Below are 20540 nucleotides of genomic sequence, written 5' to 3' on the forward strand. Positions count from 1 at the left end.
TGGTCTGTCATTTCTCTAATGATAGTGGGGCGAAAAGACGGGGTGGAGAAGACAAGATGGGAGATTTAAAGTAAAAAAAAAAGGGAAAGGAAAGGAAAGGAGAAGGAAGGAGGGAGGGAGGGAGGGAGGGGGGTGTCTTCATTGTTTGAGATGTGTCCTATGCTGTGTCAAAGGAAGCATAGATCTTTTCCCTCTTTTTTTTTTGTCTTATCCTCCTGTGTGTCTTTTTCTCTGTGTCTGCCTCCCTTTACTCCTCCATCCCTCATTTTATTCCCCTTACCTTTGCTGCTGTGGGGACCAATTTGGCTAAAATGGAACCTCTTCCTCATTTTTTTCTTAATTAAAATCTGAGAGCCTCCACGGAGGAGGAGGAGGAGGAGAGGGGAGAGAGAGGAGGTGCCTGTGAGCATGTGTGTTCGTGTGCATGCTGGTGGCAGATTGCCTGCGTTCCATTAGTCTTTCATTAGAGTCGGTGAAAATCAAACAAAGGCACGAGAGTTTTAAAAGATGTATCAAGGCTTGCATATTTGCTTGTTTTAAAAAATATATATATAGAGAGAGAGATATATTTATAATTGTCTAAAAAAAAGAAAAAAGAAAAATGTTGATCAGCTGTGATCAAAAAAACAGATTTTTTGCAGAATACAAACCTGATTTTTCTTTTCTGAAACAAAGAAACTTGAAAACAGCAAACAGAAGTGGCTCTTTTTTCACATTCAAGGCAAAAAATCAGCTCCTCTGCTTAGCACTGTGTATATCTGTGTGCGTGTGTGTGGGTCTGTGTGCGTTCATATGCGTGTGTGGCAGGACGGTCCCACAGGAGAAGTAAGTTGCTCTGAGACGTGCTGGCCGCTCGCAGCGCAAATGGTAATAAGGAAGGGGGGGGGGGGACAAACGCTCCCCTCCTCCCGATCTGCGAGGGAGCTTGCCCCCACCTTCCTGCGTCTAGCAGAGGAGGGTGTGTGTGTGTGTGTGTGTGTGTCTGCGTGCGAGTGTGTCGAAGTGTGCAGCGCGATGTCACTGAGCATCTCACAGTGGAGCGGCAGAGTTGACTCAGTTGAGCCTGCACTGGCCTGACACACACACTCTCTCTCTCTCTCTCAGTCTCGCACACACAGACACTCAGCGAGCCACCGTCTCTCTCACTGACTGGCTCTCGCACACACACACATACACGGTCAGGCGCTCAGTTCAGTTCCTCCGTGGCTGCGGCGGAGTACAGAGGAGTCAGAGAGAGAGAGAGAGGCAAGAGGAGAGGGAAAGAGAGAGGACAGTCGGCAGAACAGACGTTGAGAGAGGGACACATTCACAGAGACACAGAGAGAGAGGCTAAGGGAGAGAGAAAAGGAGAGAGAGAGAGAGAGAGAGAGAGAGAGAGAGAGAGAGAGAGGAGCGGGAGGCAAGGAGAGCTGGATTGCTGGTGGCTCACTCCCACACCTCATCTTCACTTTGCTGGGACAGACACAGAATTGATGGTAAGATAAATTCAAGCTTTTTTATTGGCTCGGCTCTTTGCTTTTATGGACGTTTATGGGACTTTTTTTTTTTTAAAAACTGGACTTTAAAAAATGGTTTTTGGTTATTTGACAAATTTTTGGGAAAAGAGTGAAACAGTATTTTTAAATTTCAAATTTTTTTGCTATGTTTTTTTTTTTTAAGTCTAGAGTGTAACATATATCTCTGTTTTACTTACAGCACACTATTTGTTGCCTTCTCAAGCTTGAATTTATTTCTGATTTTATTTCTGTGTGGATATTCATTGCTGAGTCTGGTGGTAGCACTTCTCAGGTTGCTTAACTTTTACTTTCCTACTTTTTTTTTCTTCTTCATATATTACGTGAGTGTGTCCATGTGTGTGCATGCAGGTAAACATGCGTTCCACTGTGTATGTTTGCATCCAAGTGTGTGTTTGTGTTGACTCCGTGTCCAAGTACAAAATGACTGACAGATGGATTACAGCAAAAAGAAAAAAAAGAAGAAAAAAAAAAGTCAGGCCAAAGGCAACAACATGCACCCCCTCGCCTTAATTCCCATACTCCCCCTCCTTTTTTTTGTTTTACTCCGTTCTTGCTCACCTTCTCATCAACCTCCCTCCTCACCTCCATCCTTTTCCTCGTCCCTCTTCACCTCCAGTGCTCCGCTCATCTTCCCCTGTCCAAGACGAGGCCCCCGAGGAAATTCACCACAAGCCCTCTTCTCTCTCCCTTCACGAGAATTAACTCCACACTCACTGCTCTGCCACCGGAGCTGCCAAGAAACCTCACACACATACACACGCACACATACATCTACTTCCTCATCTTGCCTCTTGCTGTTATCCTCCTCAGCAAGCAGGAACCAAGCTAGATTTTTTTAAAAGGCAACACAACCCCAAAAGAACCCACCTTCACTGACTTCTTTTTCTTCTCTCCTCCTTCACACTCCCACATCCCTGCCGCCCTCCCTCTCTGTCTCTCCCTCTCTCTGTCTAAGTCCAAGGAGGCAGAGTTGGATGTGAGAGGCAGTGAGTGTGACACGGTCCCACCAGAGCCCAGCAGAGACCCAGAGTCGCCCAGGCCACCTCCAGCTAAGGCTAACGGACCCACGGACACAGCTGGCATTTGCACGAGCATCACCTCAAGTAGCCACAGTAGTAGTATCAGCAGCACCACCAGCAGCAGAAGTGGTCTGGGTGGCGTAAGCATCGTTAGCAGCAGCGCTGAGGGAGCAGGCGCGAGCTCCATGCAGTTCAGCACCAGACCGCCTAGTGCTGAGCAGCCGGGCTTCATGGGGACATGGCAGCAGCAGAGCACTGACAGCAACCTCCTCTACAGAATGTCCCAGCAGGTACGTCAGCTCAGCCTCACCCCTCCATCTTCTCCATCTCTGCCTCCTCCTGTCCTCCTTCTTTCTTTTCCATCTTTAAGGCCAAATGTTCATTTTCCTTCTCCTGATTTGTGTTTACTCTCACAGTATTTACTGGTTCCTGATCCAAGAAAGTGTTGGTGTGCGTCTGCATGTGTAGGTGTATGTGTAAGTTCATGTTGGGGTGGGTAGGTGGGGGTGGGGGGAACCAGTGGTTTCGTGGTGTCTTGTTTGTGATATTTCAAGTTAAGAGTCAATTTTGCAGCAGATTTTTTGTAACTTTCTCTTTTCTTTGTGGAACATTGATTTCATGCTTTTTGTGTTGCTCTTTTACACAAACCTGCTGTAAAGTATTTCAATTCATGCATTTTCTCTCTCTCTGTCGTCTGTCACTTTTTCAAAATTTATTCAATACATTTGTCATTTTCTTTTATTTTTTTAAAAAAGGGCAAAAAAAATAGCACATTTTGTGTATTTGCAAAAACATGTTAATATAAAATTTGCACAGCTTGCGACATGATTCTTCACCTCTTGTTACACACATGCTTATGTCTCAGTAATTGGTGTGAGAGCGGAGAGGAGTTTTAAAAAGCAAGCTATAGGCGTGTTTTGGTAACCCCAGCGCCGATAAAGACTCGGGAAGGGGCACCCCTCTGGGACCGGCTAATTGACTTCGTGTGGCCGAAGCAGGAAGCCCCTCGCGCGGCTACGGAACAGCAAAGGAGCCGTGAATGAATCCTGGCTGGCCAGGAAAAGTAGTGATGATAACGGAGAGCCCGCACCGGCTGAGGACAGTCGAACATTTCCTCCCGACATTCCTCTGCTGCTGTCGCTGGTGTTCCTCTTCGTCCTGTAGCCTTATTTTTTTTTTTTTTTAGGTTTTTAATGTCGTCTCAAAACTTAGAAACATGGCAGTTATTTTTTTAAGGGATGAAGTGGTTTCGTTGGATAAATATCAGGTACGGAGAGGAGGGATAGGAATGTCCAGCTCCGAGCAAGTGTATGTGCGCGCGTGTGCTTGTACGCGGACGTGTGTGTGTGCTTGTGTGCGTCCGTTCGCGCGCACGTGCGCGTGAGGGGAAGACAGTAAAGATAGAGGATGGTTGTTAGGTTGCAGTTAATCATAGCGGGACCTGCAGACTCTCCGTACCATGCACACGCTGTTACGCACTCGGGCCATAGCGGCTCTTGCGCAACAGCTTCGCCGCGGCTCTATGCTGTAAGTGATGAGAAACATATTCTGTCACCTTGACGGCACTTGGAGTCCGTTTTGTTTTTGTTTTGTTTAACCCCCAGAGGTCGAATCGTGATGGTGAAAATGATGTTTTGGGATTTAAAAAAAAAGAAGAATCCCGGTGTAACTTTTAGTAAAGACACATTTTGTTAAAGCAGCTTTTCACGAAATAGTTTTATGAGAAAAACAACCCCCGCCTTTTTTTTGTTTTAGTCAGGTTGATCTTTAAAGCCCTCAAATTTATTTGATACGTAAATCAATAGTGTTTCCCTTTACATCCTCACACCTTTCGTGCTTATCACGTTTTATCTTCCCCACCCCCTCAAAATCTTCCTAAAGTAACGATCATGCAAACTATTGATACACGAATTAGTGGATGGGTTGCAGGGGTCAGCGATCCGCTTCTCTCCTCCTCTCCCGGTACGAGCAGGTGGATGGGCCCCTGCGCTCAGCATCTGCTGGGACCCCACGTTTGCGTCCCCAATCCTTTTTACAAATGCGCACCGTTGTTTCAATATAATCAGCTGTGGGACTCGCTGTTATTTATCCTTCCTCGCACCACTTAGAAGACATCTTCTCATGTTTAGTAGGCATGACATAAATTCTCCGAAGGAAGCCTGTTCCTTGACAGACTCGACTTATTGGAATCTAACCGATAATGACTTTGTGTTTGCCGAGCCTGGCGCACCCTGGGGTGTTGGAGAGAAATGCGTTATGGGCTTGTGTTAAAAAAAAAAATCTCCCCCATCTCCCGTAAAGATCAACCAGGTGACACGATAGATGCAGGATTTTATCAAAGTTTAGTCAAATCACATCTCCATCTGATCGATAGAGACATAAAAAAAAGATTTGTGCGCAGTGCGTTTTGGAGACGCGGCTGTGATGAGATGCAGGGGCATCTCCAAAATAACAAAAACAAAACATAACAAAACAAAACAAAACCATTTAGCAATACCTTTTGGAATTCCTTGTAAATCAAACACACACAAAGTAGCACTGTCGAAACGTAGGAAATGTCTCTTGTGATAGGAAGGCAGGGATTTTCCTATTTTAAAGCCATCCTGTTAATTACGTAAATAACCTGCGGTTTGCAGCAGGTGTTTGATTAGCTCGTGGACAAGCATCCGTGACTGAAGAGTGCAAAGAAAGTGAAGCACAGATATTTATTCTTTTCTTTTGCACCCAAATTCTGAATCACTAGTTTCATTTTTTCCATCATAAAAAAGCAGCACGTGTCTTATATTGTGTGGGGAAAATTGCTTAAACCTAAAGAAAATATTTAAAAACCACTTTGAATTTAATAAATAATGCCTGTATTGCTGCCGAATTTTAATCGTTTTTCATAGATTTTTATTGGCAATTAATAAATGTATTTATTTCATATTCACTTAGATGTTTTTCAAGACACGAGGCATTTTCTTTTAAAAATATTTGGCCACAGGCGATGCTGTTTGGATTGAAGAAACAAATGAAAAATACAGGTGAATTAAATATTTTTCCTTATGTTTTATTAAGTGTGGAGTGTTAGATTGCATATTGATACAATGGTATTTTTTTCTTTTCTCCTCTTCTTCTTCTTTATTTTTAGTTTTTAAATCGTTGCGTGATTTTTCCAAAGCAACGAAATTAACAGCGTCGGATATTAAGGCATTTATGCAGTCGAAAAAATTTACACCTTTCATAAAAGGCCTTAGTAGGTTTTTAATCTTTGAGCAAACTCTTTTTTTTCTAAGCCACACAGCAGGAGATTTACATCCTCTATAATCCACGCAAGTGTCAACAGGAAAGGGCATAAACAGCATGCAATTTAAATGAAATCAATGAAATGGATTCAATAAATACGACCTATTTTCTCAGCTTCCTCGTGTTAAAAAAAAAATCAGCGCACATTTTACAAAACACTGCGAGAAGGGAACTTTCCTAATTGCTTTTATGGCGGAAAAAATACAAACATTAGTCGGGAGTGTAATTAATTCCAGGCATTACGGAGTGATAATATTTGGAGCCTTAATTGACCCGCTGCTGTACATGCGTGGCTATGAATATCGACCCTCTGCAAGTTAAAAACTCCAGAGTTAAGTGATACTACGAGTCTAATTGGCTCATCAGGGATGTTTCCTCCACAATACAGCAGCCGGAGGCCGCGTTTCTCTCTCTCCTTTTTTTTCTTCCCTTTTTTTATTGTCTTCTCCGCTTCAAGTCGGAGGAACGTGGGAACAAGTCAAGGATTAGAGAAGCTTGTAAAAATGTGCCTTCATCTCCACCTGAGGATCTGATGGTGCCACCCAGGCTCGGTGCAGACCTCAAAAGGGGTGGGGGAAAAAAATCAGTGTATATCTCCAGTTTAAAACCATCTCTAAAATAGCCTCTTCCTTTTCTTTTTGCAAGGGTGCTGTAACGCGGCTTCCTTTGAAGTGCGACAGGTCGACTATGGGCCGAGATCTGGAAGAGGTACAGTGGCATTACAGCTTGCCTGACTTCTGTCTGCTCTCAGTGCTGCCTGCTTCATCTCACACCGAGACTCTTTTTATCCACGTATGGACACAGCAGGGGTGGATAACACAGACATATAATTTAAAACTAGATAACCCAAAAAATTAATTCAAATAACCAATAATAATCAGTGTTAAAACAATACAAATAACAATAGAAATTTTACATCTTATATAGCTTTTTGGGGCAATTTTTTTTCTTAGGATTTCAAATAATATTTAAAACAAACACTCACTCAGATTTGCAGCATTTTATTCTTTCATTGTAGCATGCGTTTACAATTTTAGGATATGGAAAATACTTTAATTTAATGTCAGTAAATTAAATTTATATCTAATATATATATTTATATGTCTTTTTTAATTCTTACAAATCTGCTGGCTTCTTGTCTCCAAACATTCTCTCAAAGATTTGAAAGCCTGACTTTATTTCCTCCAATATTCCAATTTTTCTTTCCATTTCTCTTCCCTTTCCTCTTTTTGTCATGTTTATTTATTTATTTATTTCGCTTGGATCAATATCACAGTCCTGTTGGTTGATTTCCCCTTGTTCCATATATTTCGTTAAAGCGCTGTGCAGCCGGCCCAGCGCTGTCTGTTTATGCCAAACGGTTGGAAGTGAATTCTGTTAGCGCTCAGAGCATGATGATAGACATATTTGTGGAAAAACATGCTCTGCTTTGTTTTGTCTGACTGAAGAAATTAGGTAGATATTATCCTCTTCAGCGCAGTTCAGAGTAGACGCTAATCTGCCTATTAACACAATGATAGATTTATAGCAGTGTGTGTGCGTGTGTGTGTGTAGGGAGGGTGGAGGCAACCGCGGGGTAAAGTCGTGTTGTATGTTGCATATGTGGTGCATATGCATTGCTTCTTACTGTTGTGTGGGACTTGGAGGCAGTGATTTGATGCATATGTGTAGAATTACCCACAATCGGTGAACGTGTGCGCATGTGTGTGGTTACACTCGCTGTTATTATTTCCATGTCTGTCTTTGATGGGTCGTTGCACATAGAGCGTATGGATGTCTATACATACATGTATCTGGTGTCAAGTGTGTGTCTGTGTCTGTGTGTGTGCGTGACGTTTATGTGTGCGCTAAAGAGTTGGTGTCTGTGCGTTTGCCATTTATTTTTCTGAGTGGGTGGCTAAGCACTCATATGCCAGTTGTGTGAGTGTAAGCGTGTGCGAGAGAGATATTAAGCATGTGAGAGTGTGTGTCCTCCCTGTGTGTGTGTGCGTCTCTGTGTGTTGGATCGGGCTCCATGTGTGTGCGGGTGCGAGGTGAAGTGTCTCTTGGCTGGCCCTGGCTGGAGAGCTGGAGGAGAGCAGAGGTGAAAGAGGAGATTTGCAGAAAAGACACGCACCACTTCCCCCATTACTACTTTTTCTTTTTCTTCTTCTACTTCTACGTCTTTGTCTCTCACAGCTTCTTCTTCTGCCCTCGCTTTTTCAGCCCTCTTCCTCTTCCCCTACCTTCACCCTTTCTGCTCTGTCTCTTCTTCGCCACTGTCTTTCTCACTTGAAACTCTTCACCAGCAGCAGATCGAATGCTCAAAGACTAAATCAGATGGTTTTTATGCAGCTACTGTCTTTGCAGAAAAGGCTCCTGAGACTAAATCTGTGTAACTGGGGAACATTTTGAGCGTGTTCACTTCATATACTGTGCAGGATTACGACTCATCATAAGACACTAGGACAGAAGAAGCACAGTGTTTTCTTGGTTATGCCTTTTTAATCAGTGTTTTGGTCTGGTAACCTGACTGGAAAAGCTTCAAAGCTTCAACAGAATAGATGACCCTGATAAAGCGCTTATCCCTCAATCTAAACTTGTCCTCTTATACTGCCTAATTCACGTATTACTGCTGCGCACCAGTTAAGAACATCCAGATAACATAGGCAGAGTTGAGAATGGACGCTGTGATTTTTGAGCGAGCTGGCATCTAACGCAGTCTTTGTAAATGGCCTGTAAATGGCCTGTATTTATATAGCGCTTTCTAGTCCCTAAGGACCCCAAAGCGCTTTACATATCCAGACATCCACCCATTCACACACACATTCACACATTGTGTGTATGATGATGCGTTTTGTAAAGGCGGCATTATTTCTGCAGGAGAGAAATACGAGAGTAAGACCGAGCAGGAAGGTGGGCACGGCTACTAGTATATTTGCTGTATGCGTGCTCTAGTAAGAGCCCATCTGGTTTGATGAGGTGGGAGGATGCACAAGGTCCCATTCATGCTGTGGTCCCCACTATATTTACCCAAGTGCCAACCAGGGAGATATGACGTCCACAACATTTTTACTTTAAACTAGTTCCAACTGGCGTTTCAAAATCTTTTTCTCTCAGAAAGTACATCGCCCAGTATGTCTGAAGGTACATGTATACATACGATAACTATGCTAGCTTTTTAAATTTCTGTTTTACACACTGCTTGTCTAGTGGGTAACATCAGTAGCCATGTATTTAATTCCACCCTTTTCCACTCTTTTTCTTGGGCAGTTGACTGACTCTTCACGCGAGCACATATATTCTCCTTTCTTTCACCCACCGTCTTAACATTCTTATGATAGATTTTAATTTTCAATCCGTTTATATGCTGTCTTTTCAAAAATAAAATACCGCACCCTGATCATGTGTATCTCAGGTCAGGCAGGAACCTCTGTAGCTGTGCAATAATACCCTGCAGGACCAGCGTTATGGGTAAGCACTGACCCTGACTCTGTGTGCAAGACCTGGGGCAAACAACGATCAATAAGCATCATGTGAGCATCACTCACAGGCTCCATGTCAGCTGTTTCCTGTTTGTCCTGAGGAGACAGCCGCCTCACCACCATGGTGAATGCCCAAATAACGTGGAGGATACAGAGCGATGTCGAGATGCTATCGTGGAAGTAGATGGGGGGGGGGGGGGGGGAGTGTTTCTGTATCATATGGAAGCATAGGGTGCATTTTATGGGTGAGGAGCGATAGAAATGCACAGCTCTGGCTTTATCAGTGGGATGAGTGGTGAAATCTACTGGAGCTGAGTCTTTCCCAGGGACCTCTGTTACTCTTGTGTGGGCATGTAAAATCAAAGAAATACAGTGTTCCATTTCCTTTTGTTGTTCTTTATTTATTGCGAGTCGCTTTTTTTGACAAAGTCAATCAATAAAATACTGGTAATCTGAGTAGAAGATGTCAACACCGCGTAGCACTGAGGAGATTCATGAGGTATTTCAGGCCAGAAAGATTTACGTAGGTTTTATTCATTTGGAATAAATCAGCGTGGTTATTAAAAATATGAGCTATACTCAGCCGTGTGTGTGTGTGTGTGTAGGGGGGGGGTGATTAGTTGCTTACAGCACTGGGAAAACGGTTTACAGTGTTATGTATTTTAAATACAACTGTTGTCATGCAGATTGCATTGAGACGCTTTATGCTGTTTTTTATCTGCTGATGTCCGGGTAAGCAGTGGAACACCCGTCTTTTTACGGTGTTTTTCCTTCTTTCATTTTCTACGTGTCTTTCAAAACACGGCTGTGAGTTATTTGTCTTTGGGCAGTTTCCTGCAGTGCGGTGAAGTCGCCGGTGTGAAGAGGAAATGTGTGTGTTTGAAGGGCTAGTCGCTCAGGATGTCACCACCCCACCACTGGCTAATGAGGGGGACATGAATACGGGGCCAGGGCAGCAGCACACACACACTGACACGGCAGGAATGCAGCAGCTGTCACCAGGATCCAGGCAGTTATAAAAGGCTTGAAATGTAGTTCTTGTAAGTGTGTGTTTGTGCGAGTGGTATTACCAGGGGTTGGTGTGGTGTCGAGAGCCGGGAAGGGGACGACGCTGCCATAGGTGACCCGAGCCACCAGCGGGGTGGACCATCAGAAATCCATTTATTTTGCAGCGGCCTGTGGTATTTTAAGACGTGGCCATATGGTAGAGACATTGTTCTGTATCCAGAGGAAGGTGACATTAGGTGTGACCTGTGCTAAGTGACAGGAACTTGGGCATACTTTCACCATGGCTTCTCCCTTTTCCTGTTATTCCTCAACTCCTGTTATTTTGTTTTCCTTGGAGTTGCGCCAACGCAGCGGGCAAATCGAAAGCCTACTATTTTTACATCCGTCTTTAAGGACCCCTGTCTATTCGCTCTGCCTGCCAATTTGCCCCATCAGCAGTGGCAAAGAAGAAGAGCTCTCAAGGCACCGAGCCTTTCATTTTTCTGTTGGCGATGTAGCTAATGCTGTCACTGTTATTTGAAAAAGCACTCAGAGTGAATTGCTATTATTATTGTTAAAACCATCATCATCATCATCAGGCTTATTTATGGTTATGGATAATGATGGTAATTTTGTTCAGGTCTCGCACTTGACTCTGTCTCTTTCTTCTGCTAATCTGACATATACTGTGTGTATGGGTGTGTGTGTGCGTGCAGGCCTACTGTACAGTGCTGTGTGTTGGCAAATTACCAAAGTTGTTGTTCAAAGAAAATGGTTTTTCCAAAAGGTAACACAGATTTCATGTCCACAATTCACATGTGAGGTGAAGAGAGCTGCACTCAGGCAAGAATAAATATGTTTCATCTTTTAATGAATACATGGAACCGTGTCTGTGAACGGTGGAGGTGGAGGAGGCTTTTTCCCCCCCCTTTCACTATTTTCTGTTTCATTTCATTTCTTTCTTCCTTTTTTTTTCCTCCTCTCTTGTGCTCCAATGTTTTATTCTCCATCTATCTCCCCGCTCTGTTCTGTTCTGTCTCCAACTTACCATGGAGGTTTGATTGCTCGAAGCCCAGGGAGGATTTTTTAGGGAGGTTCTGGAGAAGGGAGGCTAGTGGTACAGGCTGTGGTAGGCTTGTAGCCAATGTACATAGTGCGCACGTATTACACATGCACGCACATACACACAGATATAAAGTACAGTGATTTTCTTTGTGCAGATTGTGTAAATTGCTTCTTAACAATGCTGTCATTTTAACCCTCTGAATAAAAACCCTCTAAACTCGAGTCTAAAACCCGTTAGCTACTTTTTTTCCTCTCGCCTTCTTTTTCCTTGTGAGCAAAGTGTTAAAGCAACATGTGTAAGCGTTTGTTTGTGCTCTCTGCTGACTTTGTAAAGATGTTTGCGCTGTTGGATTAATAACGTTTAATGGCCACTGTTAAATGCAGCTGCATTGGCATCCCACAGCTTGTGTTTTTTTTCTGGCAAGCTGAGACTCTGGGTGGCTTTTTGTTTTTGTGAGTACGTGTTGTGTGTGTGTATGCGCTGCGTGCAGTGAAATACTGCTGTGTGCGTGCGTGTATGTGTGTGTGTGTGTGTGTGTGTGTGGGCTAGATAGAAGAAGCATTGTGTGTTGTCACTGAGCATACCTGTTCATTTAGGTGTGACCCCCCCTTCCCCCAACAACCCACACCCCCGCCACACACACTCACAACAGAAAATGACTATTGAGCAGCAGTGTCTGTAATGTCAGTTAAGTCACAAATGATCTAATTTGCCTACCGTGATTGACATCAACTGGTCAACCCAGGGGTGGCCAGCCACCATGAATGACCTCTGGTGTCACACTTTGTGGACATTTGTTGTGCGACTGAAGCAAACAGCAGGACGGAGTGAGAATTCTTGTAAGGAAAACGCAGTTTTTGTGTGTGTTAAAAGTGGAAGATGTATCTCCGTTGTTTACTTGTGCACTGGCAGGCACACAAGCGGCCCCACAAACACACACACACACACACACACATATATATATATACGCTTGCTTTCTCTGTGCTGATGTTTTCTCTGTAAATGGCCTGAGCTGCCTCTTCCTTTGTCGGGAAACACTCTTAGCGATAAGTGCTTTGTTAGAGCTTTGTCTGCTGTATGATGTGTGTGACTCTGACTAGCATTTAATATTTTATGGCATTTAATCTATTTGATATGTTTCCACCAAATCCAAAGGAAAAAAAAAAATCTGCAGCTTTTGTTTCTTTTATTCAGGCCATTACCTCACAGCTTGTTGATCAGTTTAGATTTGTAAAGGGCGTCCGAAAAGAATTTATCACCTAGATTTACCGCTGTTTTCCATCATAAATTCACCATCTTGTCCGTTGCTAAAATCCCATAAGGGCAAAGGTGATCCTTTCTGCCTGATCAATGAGCGTAAATAATACAAAATGTCATTAGAAATGACACTATTTAAAGAGCAGTGGAGTTTACAGGATGCAGCGGCGAAGATAGTGCTTTATGACAAAGGAGAAGAAAAGGAGCTGACAGCTTGTGCATCAGTCAGAAGGTGAGGAGGAGGCTCTCTTTGAGATCAATTGGTAATAGGCTGAAGTCACAGAGGCGATTAGAGGCGTCGACTTGCCTGTGTTGTAAATGCTGTCAGATCTGTTAAAGGAAGCCTAATACCTCTCAGGTTGAAAGCTGTAATAACATCAACTGTAACTGAATCCGCAGGGAAGTGCAAGGGAGACTGCGTGTGTGCGAGTGAGTGGAAAAGGACTGGTGAGGAAGGCGAAAGTGTTTCATTCTGTGTAGATTACATAGGTTTCTTTGTATGTGTTTGTGCACGCGCGTGTGCGTGTGGTGTGTGTGTGTGTGTGTGTGTGTGTGTGAGTGTGTGTGTGTGTGAGTGGTATAAAGCGGCGGCAGCATGCATAAAGGCGAGAGCCGCGGGGTTGCTCCTGGCATTCTTTTGGCCACCAGATGCCTGTCACCGCTTTAAGGAAAAAAAGAGCAAGGGGATGAGAAGGAGAGAAGGACAAAGATGAGGAGAGGAGGGAGGGCGAGGAAGGGAGGAGGGGGGTGTTGGGGGGCAGCCACCGCTGTTCAAATCATGTCACGTAGCGCTAATTCATCCAGCCTCATTAGAGAGAGGGAAGGGACCGGAGAGGGCCTCTCTCAGGACAGGGGCCCGGGCTCAAACACAGCCACACGCAGATATATGCATACACTTAGTTTTCCTCTCTGGCACATACTTACACACAGATACAATTTCGCTGTTCCTCTCTCTCACACACACACACACACACGCACTCGCAGGCATACATACACAGATGACACTGGCACATGGCGCAGTGCGGGGGCAGTTTAGGGAATAGAAAATTGCCTTCTCAGGAAGGCCCTGGCCAATTAAGGACCTGACCGTATTGAATGTCAAGTGTTAATTTAGGCTTACCCCCCCCCCCCCCCCCACCCCCCACCCCCACCCTCACCCCTCAATTTCCCAGCAGTCCTTGTTGTGGGGGGGTGGAGGGTGGGACTAGGTGTTGTGTGTGTGTGTGTCCCAGAGATGAGCAAATACATGTCAAGCCAAAGTTGATTGCCTGCTCCGTATTATGTGTCGCAGGCAAGTGGCAAATGTGCTCCCGCCTTTTAGCCTCCCGCGTACCCCCTGAGGGACTCTGCGATGGAAGGAGGAGGAGAGGAGGAGGATTAACTGTACCGCAGTGATAAGAATGGGGGGTTTACACTAGGGAAAGAGGGGGCGGGGGGTGAAGGGGACAGAGAGAGAAGTAGAAAGAGGGCAGAGGGTTGGTTTGATCTCATAGGACTGGGTGGTGACTTTGATAGTTTTTTAATTGCCTACATTGCGCAGAGGTGATGTCTCTGGAAAACATTCTTGGAATAAATAGTTTTAAAAAGAGAGCGGGCAAATTTCCGAAAGTTTAGCCAGCTGTTTATTTAAGAAAACGGAAGGCATTTTAACTTTATGAGAAACTTTAAATGATGTCAACGTGATGGCTTTGCTCTAGACTCGCTGCCTTTGGCGTGATCCGGGGTAGACAAGGTTGTCTCTGAGTTGGACTGATGGTAAATGCCCACCTCCTTACCTCCATGATCTAATAGACATCCACTTAGTCTTAATGGCCAGATTCCCTTTCTTCTCTCGTGATGACTGTTGCACTCTTTAAAGGTGTAATTGCCAGCTTGTCTTTCCTATCACTCCCCTCTCACCAAAAGCCTCCTTTTGCCTCTCATGTTCACCACCTTCCTCCCAAGACAGAGGGGAGCATTTCTAAGAAAATAAATATTAATGCTCTGCTTGCATTCACAACAAAGCCAATTCTCCTGTTTTAGCCAGCCCTCTGGCTACATTTGTTAGTGAAAGGCTCTTTGTTTTACATTCGTCTCGGTGCATTTACATGTGCGCCGGAGTTTGTGTGTGTCCGGTGCTAGCAGTGATGTTGTGAAATTGAATAGAGAGGGCGAGTATTGATCATTTACCCCTGTGTGTTATTAGTGCCTGCTGCTACTGACAAAGAGAATGTGAACCACCGGCACAAACGCAAACTGACAAACATACACACACACTTTGCTATGTTTACTGAAGAAATACAGTATGTTGTTTGCATGTTGTGACAAAGGTAATGCATTCCGTCATAGGGAAAAAAGTATACTTTCCCACTACATAATATTTGATGGAAATATCAACATTATTGCCCAGACCCGGTGGTGGAAACCTGTAAAATTACAGCTCCAGTAGTGTTATGACGGACTGGGTTATGTGTCAATGACTTATATGCGTCAAGGGTCTTTTCAAATGGGGCCAATTTTTATGCTCTCTGCTCACGCGCAGCCACACGCAAATTTATTATTACAATCTGTTTTTTCAATCTCCCGTAAGTGATAACAAGTTCTGAGTTCACAGAGGTTATGGTGAAATGTAATTCGGGCTCTGATCACTGATATTCAAACAGCCACCGTACAAGTCTCCGGGGCCAGGGGAGGGGTAGGGTGTTAAAGCCAAGTGTAAGTGCTCTGTCTTTGGGTAGACATGGACATCGGCGGGGCCTCTGGAGCTCCAGTGAGACGGGGGTTGAGAAGTCTGTCAAGCCCTAATTGATCACCCTGACCTGGGGAACTAAGTACCAGATGAAGGGGGTGCGGAGGAATGCAATAGATAAGGCTAAAGGGAAAAGAAAGAAGGGGGGAAAAAAAGAAGAAATTGTGCGACCGGTGACTTAATCTCTCTGGACTGGTCATTTCCCCCTCCGGATGATAGATACAGTAGGCCTAGCGTGTGACACAGATGGATAATGCAGGCGTCTGGGGTGATAGAGTTATAAATTAACACATTACTGGACCTTAATGTGGACTATTGTGGACGACCTCACACCAACATCATCAACCCTCCAGGCGTGCACACACACACAAACACGCCTACAGTTTCACTGATGCGTCTAGCTGAGCTCAGGGTGTGGATTGTTCTCCTCAAGTGGCATTGATTTGTTAAAGTGCTGAATTAGCAGGATCAGTCCAGTTGCTGGTCTTTCTTCTATTTTCTTTCCTTTTTTTCTGATTTGACAATTTTACCCTTTTTTTCCTCTTTTACGCCATCCTTGTTACTTCTCTCGCCTTACTCAAACGCTGATTTTCCCTCCTTTTCTGCTCTGTTTCCACATTCTTGACTCCTCTCCCCGTGTGAAAGATATTCACACACTCTTTTGCTGCTCAGACACAAGTGCTCCAAACGTTGCTCCCTCGGTTGTCCTGGCTTTTTCCCCGAGTCCTCTCTCCAGCTGGAAGGTCTCACCTAAAGAGAACAGTTGGTTTTTCTCTCCTTCTCGTGGCCCACACAATGCTCGCCAGCCAAAACTGTTGTGTCCCTGAGTTTGAGACTTAAAGGGGAAGTGGTATGTGTGTGGTTGGGGATTGGTATTTAATAGCCAGACATACAGAAGAGTTAATATCCAGAGCAGCAGTAGCCTGCACATTGTAAGGCCACACACAGTGACAAGGTTCCGAGCAGCTCGCTGTATTTAAAACTCAGCCCGCTCCTGTGGAGCGAGGCAATGGCTTATACATCTACAGGGTAACCGCAGCGAATTCCACCGGTGTGAATGTCATTCGACAACAAATGAGTGCTTCTGGAAACCGAGCGGTGTACAGTAAGGGTCACTGGTCTCTCTGTCTGCTGAATGTGGAGTGCTGTGTTATACTTGGGCTTACGAGTGGGACAGACTGTCTGCTTTCTGAGGCCGAGTCCCTAGCCAAGAGGTGCAGATTTGTTAGTGTCTGCTCCATTATCACCCATCACTCTCATGGTTTGTTGTATTGAGTGCAAGTGCATGAGAGAGAAAGTGAGTGAGCGGAGTAACCGGAGACTGTCCCCCCACTTTCTAGTTTTCTGTGATTCAGCCCAACAGTTAACATCTGGTGACCAGTGACTGACCTTCTTGTGATTTCACACACAAACACACACGCACACTAAGAGTCGGACTGTATCCAAGTGATGAGTGAGTGACCACCCATCTACCCCTCCTCCCCTGCCAAGTATCCATCTATGCCAGATCCCCCACCACAAGTCCGTTCCCTCACTGCGCATGACTGGTCGATGAAAGGTTGATGGGCGACTGGTCTGCCCATAGTACCAATAAAATACTCAATAATGTCCCAGAAAAACACCTAAGAGTAGAAAGCACCTAAGCACACTGGTGCAAACACACACACACCTCATTGTGGCACAAAAAGTAAGCACAAACCTCACCAGCTAGTTTGCATGTTGGCATGTTAATCTAATCCTTTAATCCTTATAAAAAGTTTGAGTAATTTAGCCAATTGTTGGTTTTGGAAGTTTAAATGGCTACAGTGACAACTTGTTGGCTCCTTCTTTTATATGTTGTGTTTTGGCAGTCTTATATGACATCAAACTGAACGTCTCTGGCTTTTAAACTGTTGGTTGTTTTTCTGATTTTACATACCAAATTGTTAATTGGTGAACTGAAGCAACAAATGCCGGATTTATCGATATATCATAACACAAATAAGAACGATACTAATACAGTGGTCTGCAAAAAAACAAACAATATGGAATGAGAAGTATGTCTGGTTGATAGGAAAGGCCAGCCGTTGTTTATGTGAATACAGTGTGTTTGTGTGTCTTCTCTGCTGGGTGACAGAGGCGTGAGCAACACAGTTGGAGGCAGAGCAGAAGTGACACACGCCCCTCTGCACTGGGTCACGACCTTTGTCGCCCTTAGCTCGTCTCTGTGTCACATGTTTTTGTGTGCAATAGCATGTCAAGGAGTCACTGTCCCTTCAAAGGAAATGGGAAGTACCTCGGTTGATGTAATCCAGGGGAACAAGGATTATGCGAAGAGGTGAGTCACAGGGAGGGCATAATGGCAGCGTGATGTTGTGACTAAAGCTCTCCGTTCAAGTCAAACAGGGGGGTTGCAGGGAAAGACACAGGGGGAAGACCTGACGTGTGACGGGAGGGTGACTGCATGAAAAGAAAAGAGCAGACAGAGTGACAGAGAGTGACAAAGTGAAAATGCCAGTGTAGCATCTCAGTAAGAAAAAGTGAAGGATAGTGAGCGGGGATGCAAGAAGGCAGCCAGGGGACTGAAGAAGAGAGATGGGGGGGGGACTGAGGCTGATGCATTGTGACAGTCACTTAGAAGGATTTCACTTCCCCTAAACTGTGGCTTGAAGGAAGAAACACCATAAGTTGGGACAATTATGGTCTGAAGGAGATATGACAGGACACATGTGGAGCCGAAAAGGGAGGGAGGGAGGAAGGAAGGAAGTTAACCAGAGAGCGCACGCGTGCACGTATCTATCCTCAGGAGAATGCAATCATATCATTTGCTTGTATGCTCGTGGATTGTTCTGTATATGTGCACTACATATGCGACCCAAGTATCATGTGCGTTTCTTTGTGTGTGTTTGCCTATGTGAGGCCACAGAAGGGTTCTCGCTTGGTGCACACCATGTCTGGGAGAGCCAGCATCTCGCTCCTCATGGTACAGTGTGTTACCACATTGCCTCCCTCATTCCTTCACCTCATGTCTGTAACTTAACCTAGTGACGAAGGGCAGGAGGGGGAGAGGGAAAAAAAAGAAAGAAGAAAAGCACAAGAAGCTGGAGCGAAATGTTGCCAAGAAAATAGGCCCCTTATTTTGTCTTTTCTTTGGTTTATTTGATTTTGGCCTTTTCGCATGTTAATAGTTTTTTTGTGTGTGTGTCGTAGCTCTGATAAGTGTCCCTAATGTTCTTTTTGCTGCAGTACATTTTGTTACCCCTGTGCAGCAAGCTCTGCCAAGAATGTCACTGTAATTTGAGTGTAAGTGGATTCCAAGAAATACACTTTTCCTGTTTCATTGAGTCGTTTTGCTTTCAGCGCTATTATGTCCTTCGTGCGAGCGAGGCACTGGCGAAATTGTCTCTCGGTTTTTCTCTGGCTTGTGTCTTTCTGCGTGGCACCTACCGTTACAGTTCACCGACAGTTCTGTTAATTCTCTTTCCATTTGTGTGACTGTGTGTGTGCAGACAAATAATGACAACAACAACAAAAAAAGTTTCCATTTAGAAAAATGCACCACACATGACTACAAGCTATTTTAAAAACCTCCAAACACATCTCCTGTATCTTGTGTACAATCTGTAGTTTTAATGCATATGTGACATTTTTACAGGTAGGAGGAAATTAAATCTTTGCTATTCACACTTTGTTAGCAGGTACAAGCCCTGAAAATGTGATTTTTTTTTTTAAGAAAACTACATACATTATCAAATAATAACCATTTACAGCTCTGATCAACATTTAAAGACAAGGTTTTAAAAAAACAACAAATTGAGATATTTGGATTAGATGAGCGCTGCCTTCAATCCACTGCTGCTAATGAGTCACACGTTTCCTCTGAAGGGCTGCATAAACGAAGCTTCCAGCCTTCTGTCCTTGCCACCTTCCCTGTTTGTGCTACTCTCCGCTCATCAGTATGGCAGTTGTGTTTGCTGAGCTGGCTTCTGATAGACTTTTGTTTGGTTGGGTCATTTGAGATTTGGTATTAGCTCTCTCTCTCTCTCTCTCTGTCTCTCTCTCCTGTGGGTTTTATTCAGATGCACCTCCAGACTGTGCTGAGGCTGTGCTATGTTAGGGATTGATGGAGGAGGGAAGGAGGGGGAGACTGGGACAGGGGCTGACGGGTATTAGACCCCTGAACACAGCTGGGACCTCTACTATGAAAGAGATGGTAATGACCGTCTGTTAGCATTAGAGAAGATGGGATGAAAGAATGGCCGGCAAACCCACTGAGAGAAGACACTTTGCCACTGTGTCAAACCTGAGCCTGAAACTACCTTTGCCACCTCTGGCTGTCCCGAGGACGAACGGCGGTGGCTAATTTTCACCTGATTTTACTTGCAAACAACAGCACAGAAGTAAGAGAAATTTATGCAGGGAATTAATTATCATTACATACACTGTTTGTATTTATGGAGATCAGCATCTCAGAGCCCGAAAGAGTTTTCTAGTAAGGCCATATTTGGACAGAAAATATGTCAAAAAAGTTTAACAATTTCTAGGAGACCACTGGATTGGCACTGCTTTATCTCAGACTCTTATAACTTTTATTCCAGTGTAACTTCATCCAGTGTGCTATTCAATATTCAATGTTGATGGTATTTTCGTCTTATGACTTTTAAAGTTTTCCCCTTTTAAGTCGATCCATCTTACGAGCTTTAGCAGAAAGAAAAAAATGGTACCTAGATGAAACTCCTCACAACAAGCATGTGTGGATTTTTCAATAAGTGGGTCATGATCTCTGGGAAGACACACTGCTGCTGACTTTTTAAGATGTCTTTTTTTTTCTTTTTGGTGCTCTGAGCACCTCAAGGCGAGGGTCATTTATTTCCTTTATAATCCAGAGAAAGGCAGCCATCTCTGCAGCTGATGTTCTCCAGAACTGGTCAATTCAAACCAAAAAGTGCTCCAGGGCGGAAGAAAAATTGGTTGGTTTTTGTGTAAATTGCCCCTTTAACACGACCGCATGAACACAGCTTGCCTTTTTACATGTTGTGCTATTTTTGGTGTGAACGTCCTAAAAAAAAACGAATAAATAAATAAATAAAAAACTTTGTAAAGTAAACAGAGTAGGGTAGGAGATCCCAAGAGTTGCACAAATTGTTATGCTTATGTTTAATCACAGTGTTTCGACCTACCCTAGCTTAGCTGAACCCATGCTTTGGCAGTTATTAGCCTATAGGTATGAAAAAAAAG

General features: G+C 44.2%; 1 protein-coding gene across 4 annotated transcripts in view; it reads left to right on the forward strand.

Moving 5' to 3' along the window:
• bnc2 (basonuclin zinc finger protein 2) overlaps positions 1-20540 on the forward strand; it is a 166050-nt gene that overhangs the window by 72928 nt on the left and 72582 nt on the right. Inside the window, exons 1-3 of one of the 4 annotated variants that reach the window (XM_025907648.1) lie at positions 761-1475; positions 2473-2826; positions 6467-6529. In XM_025907648.1, coding sequence (XP_025763433.1) covers positions 1473-1475; positions 2473-2826; positions 6467-6529 — 420 coding nt within the window. In that variant the 5' untranslated portion in view covers positions 761-1472. Of the gene's footprint in view, positions 1-760; positions 1476-2472; positions 2827-6466; positions 6530-20540 lie in introns of those variants that run through there. The other 3 variants (XM_025907643.1, XM_005456976.4, XM_025907644.1) reach the window with 3 other exon arrangements.

This window comes from Oreochromis niloticus, linkage group LG6 (genome assembly GCF_001858045.2).
Source record: "Oreochromis niloticus isolate F11D_XX linkage group LG6, O_niloticus_UMD_NMBU, whole genome shotgun sequence".
Taxonomy (NCBI): Eukaryota; Metazoa; Chordata; class Actinopteri; order Cichliformes; family Cichlidae; genus Oreochromis; species Oreochromis niloticus.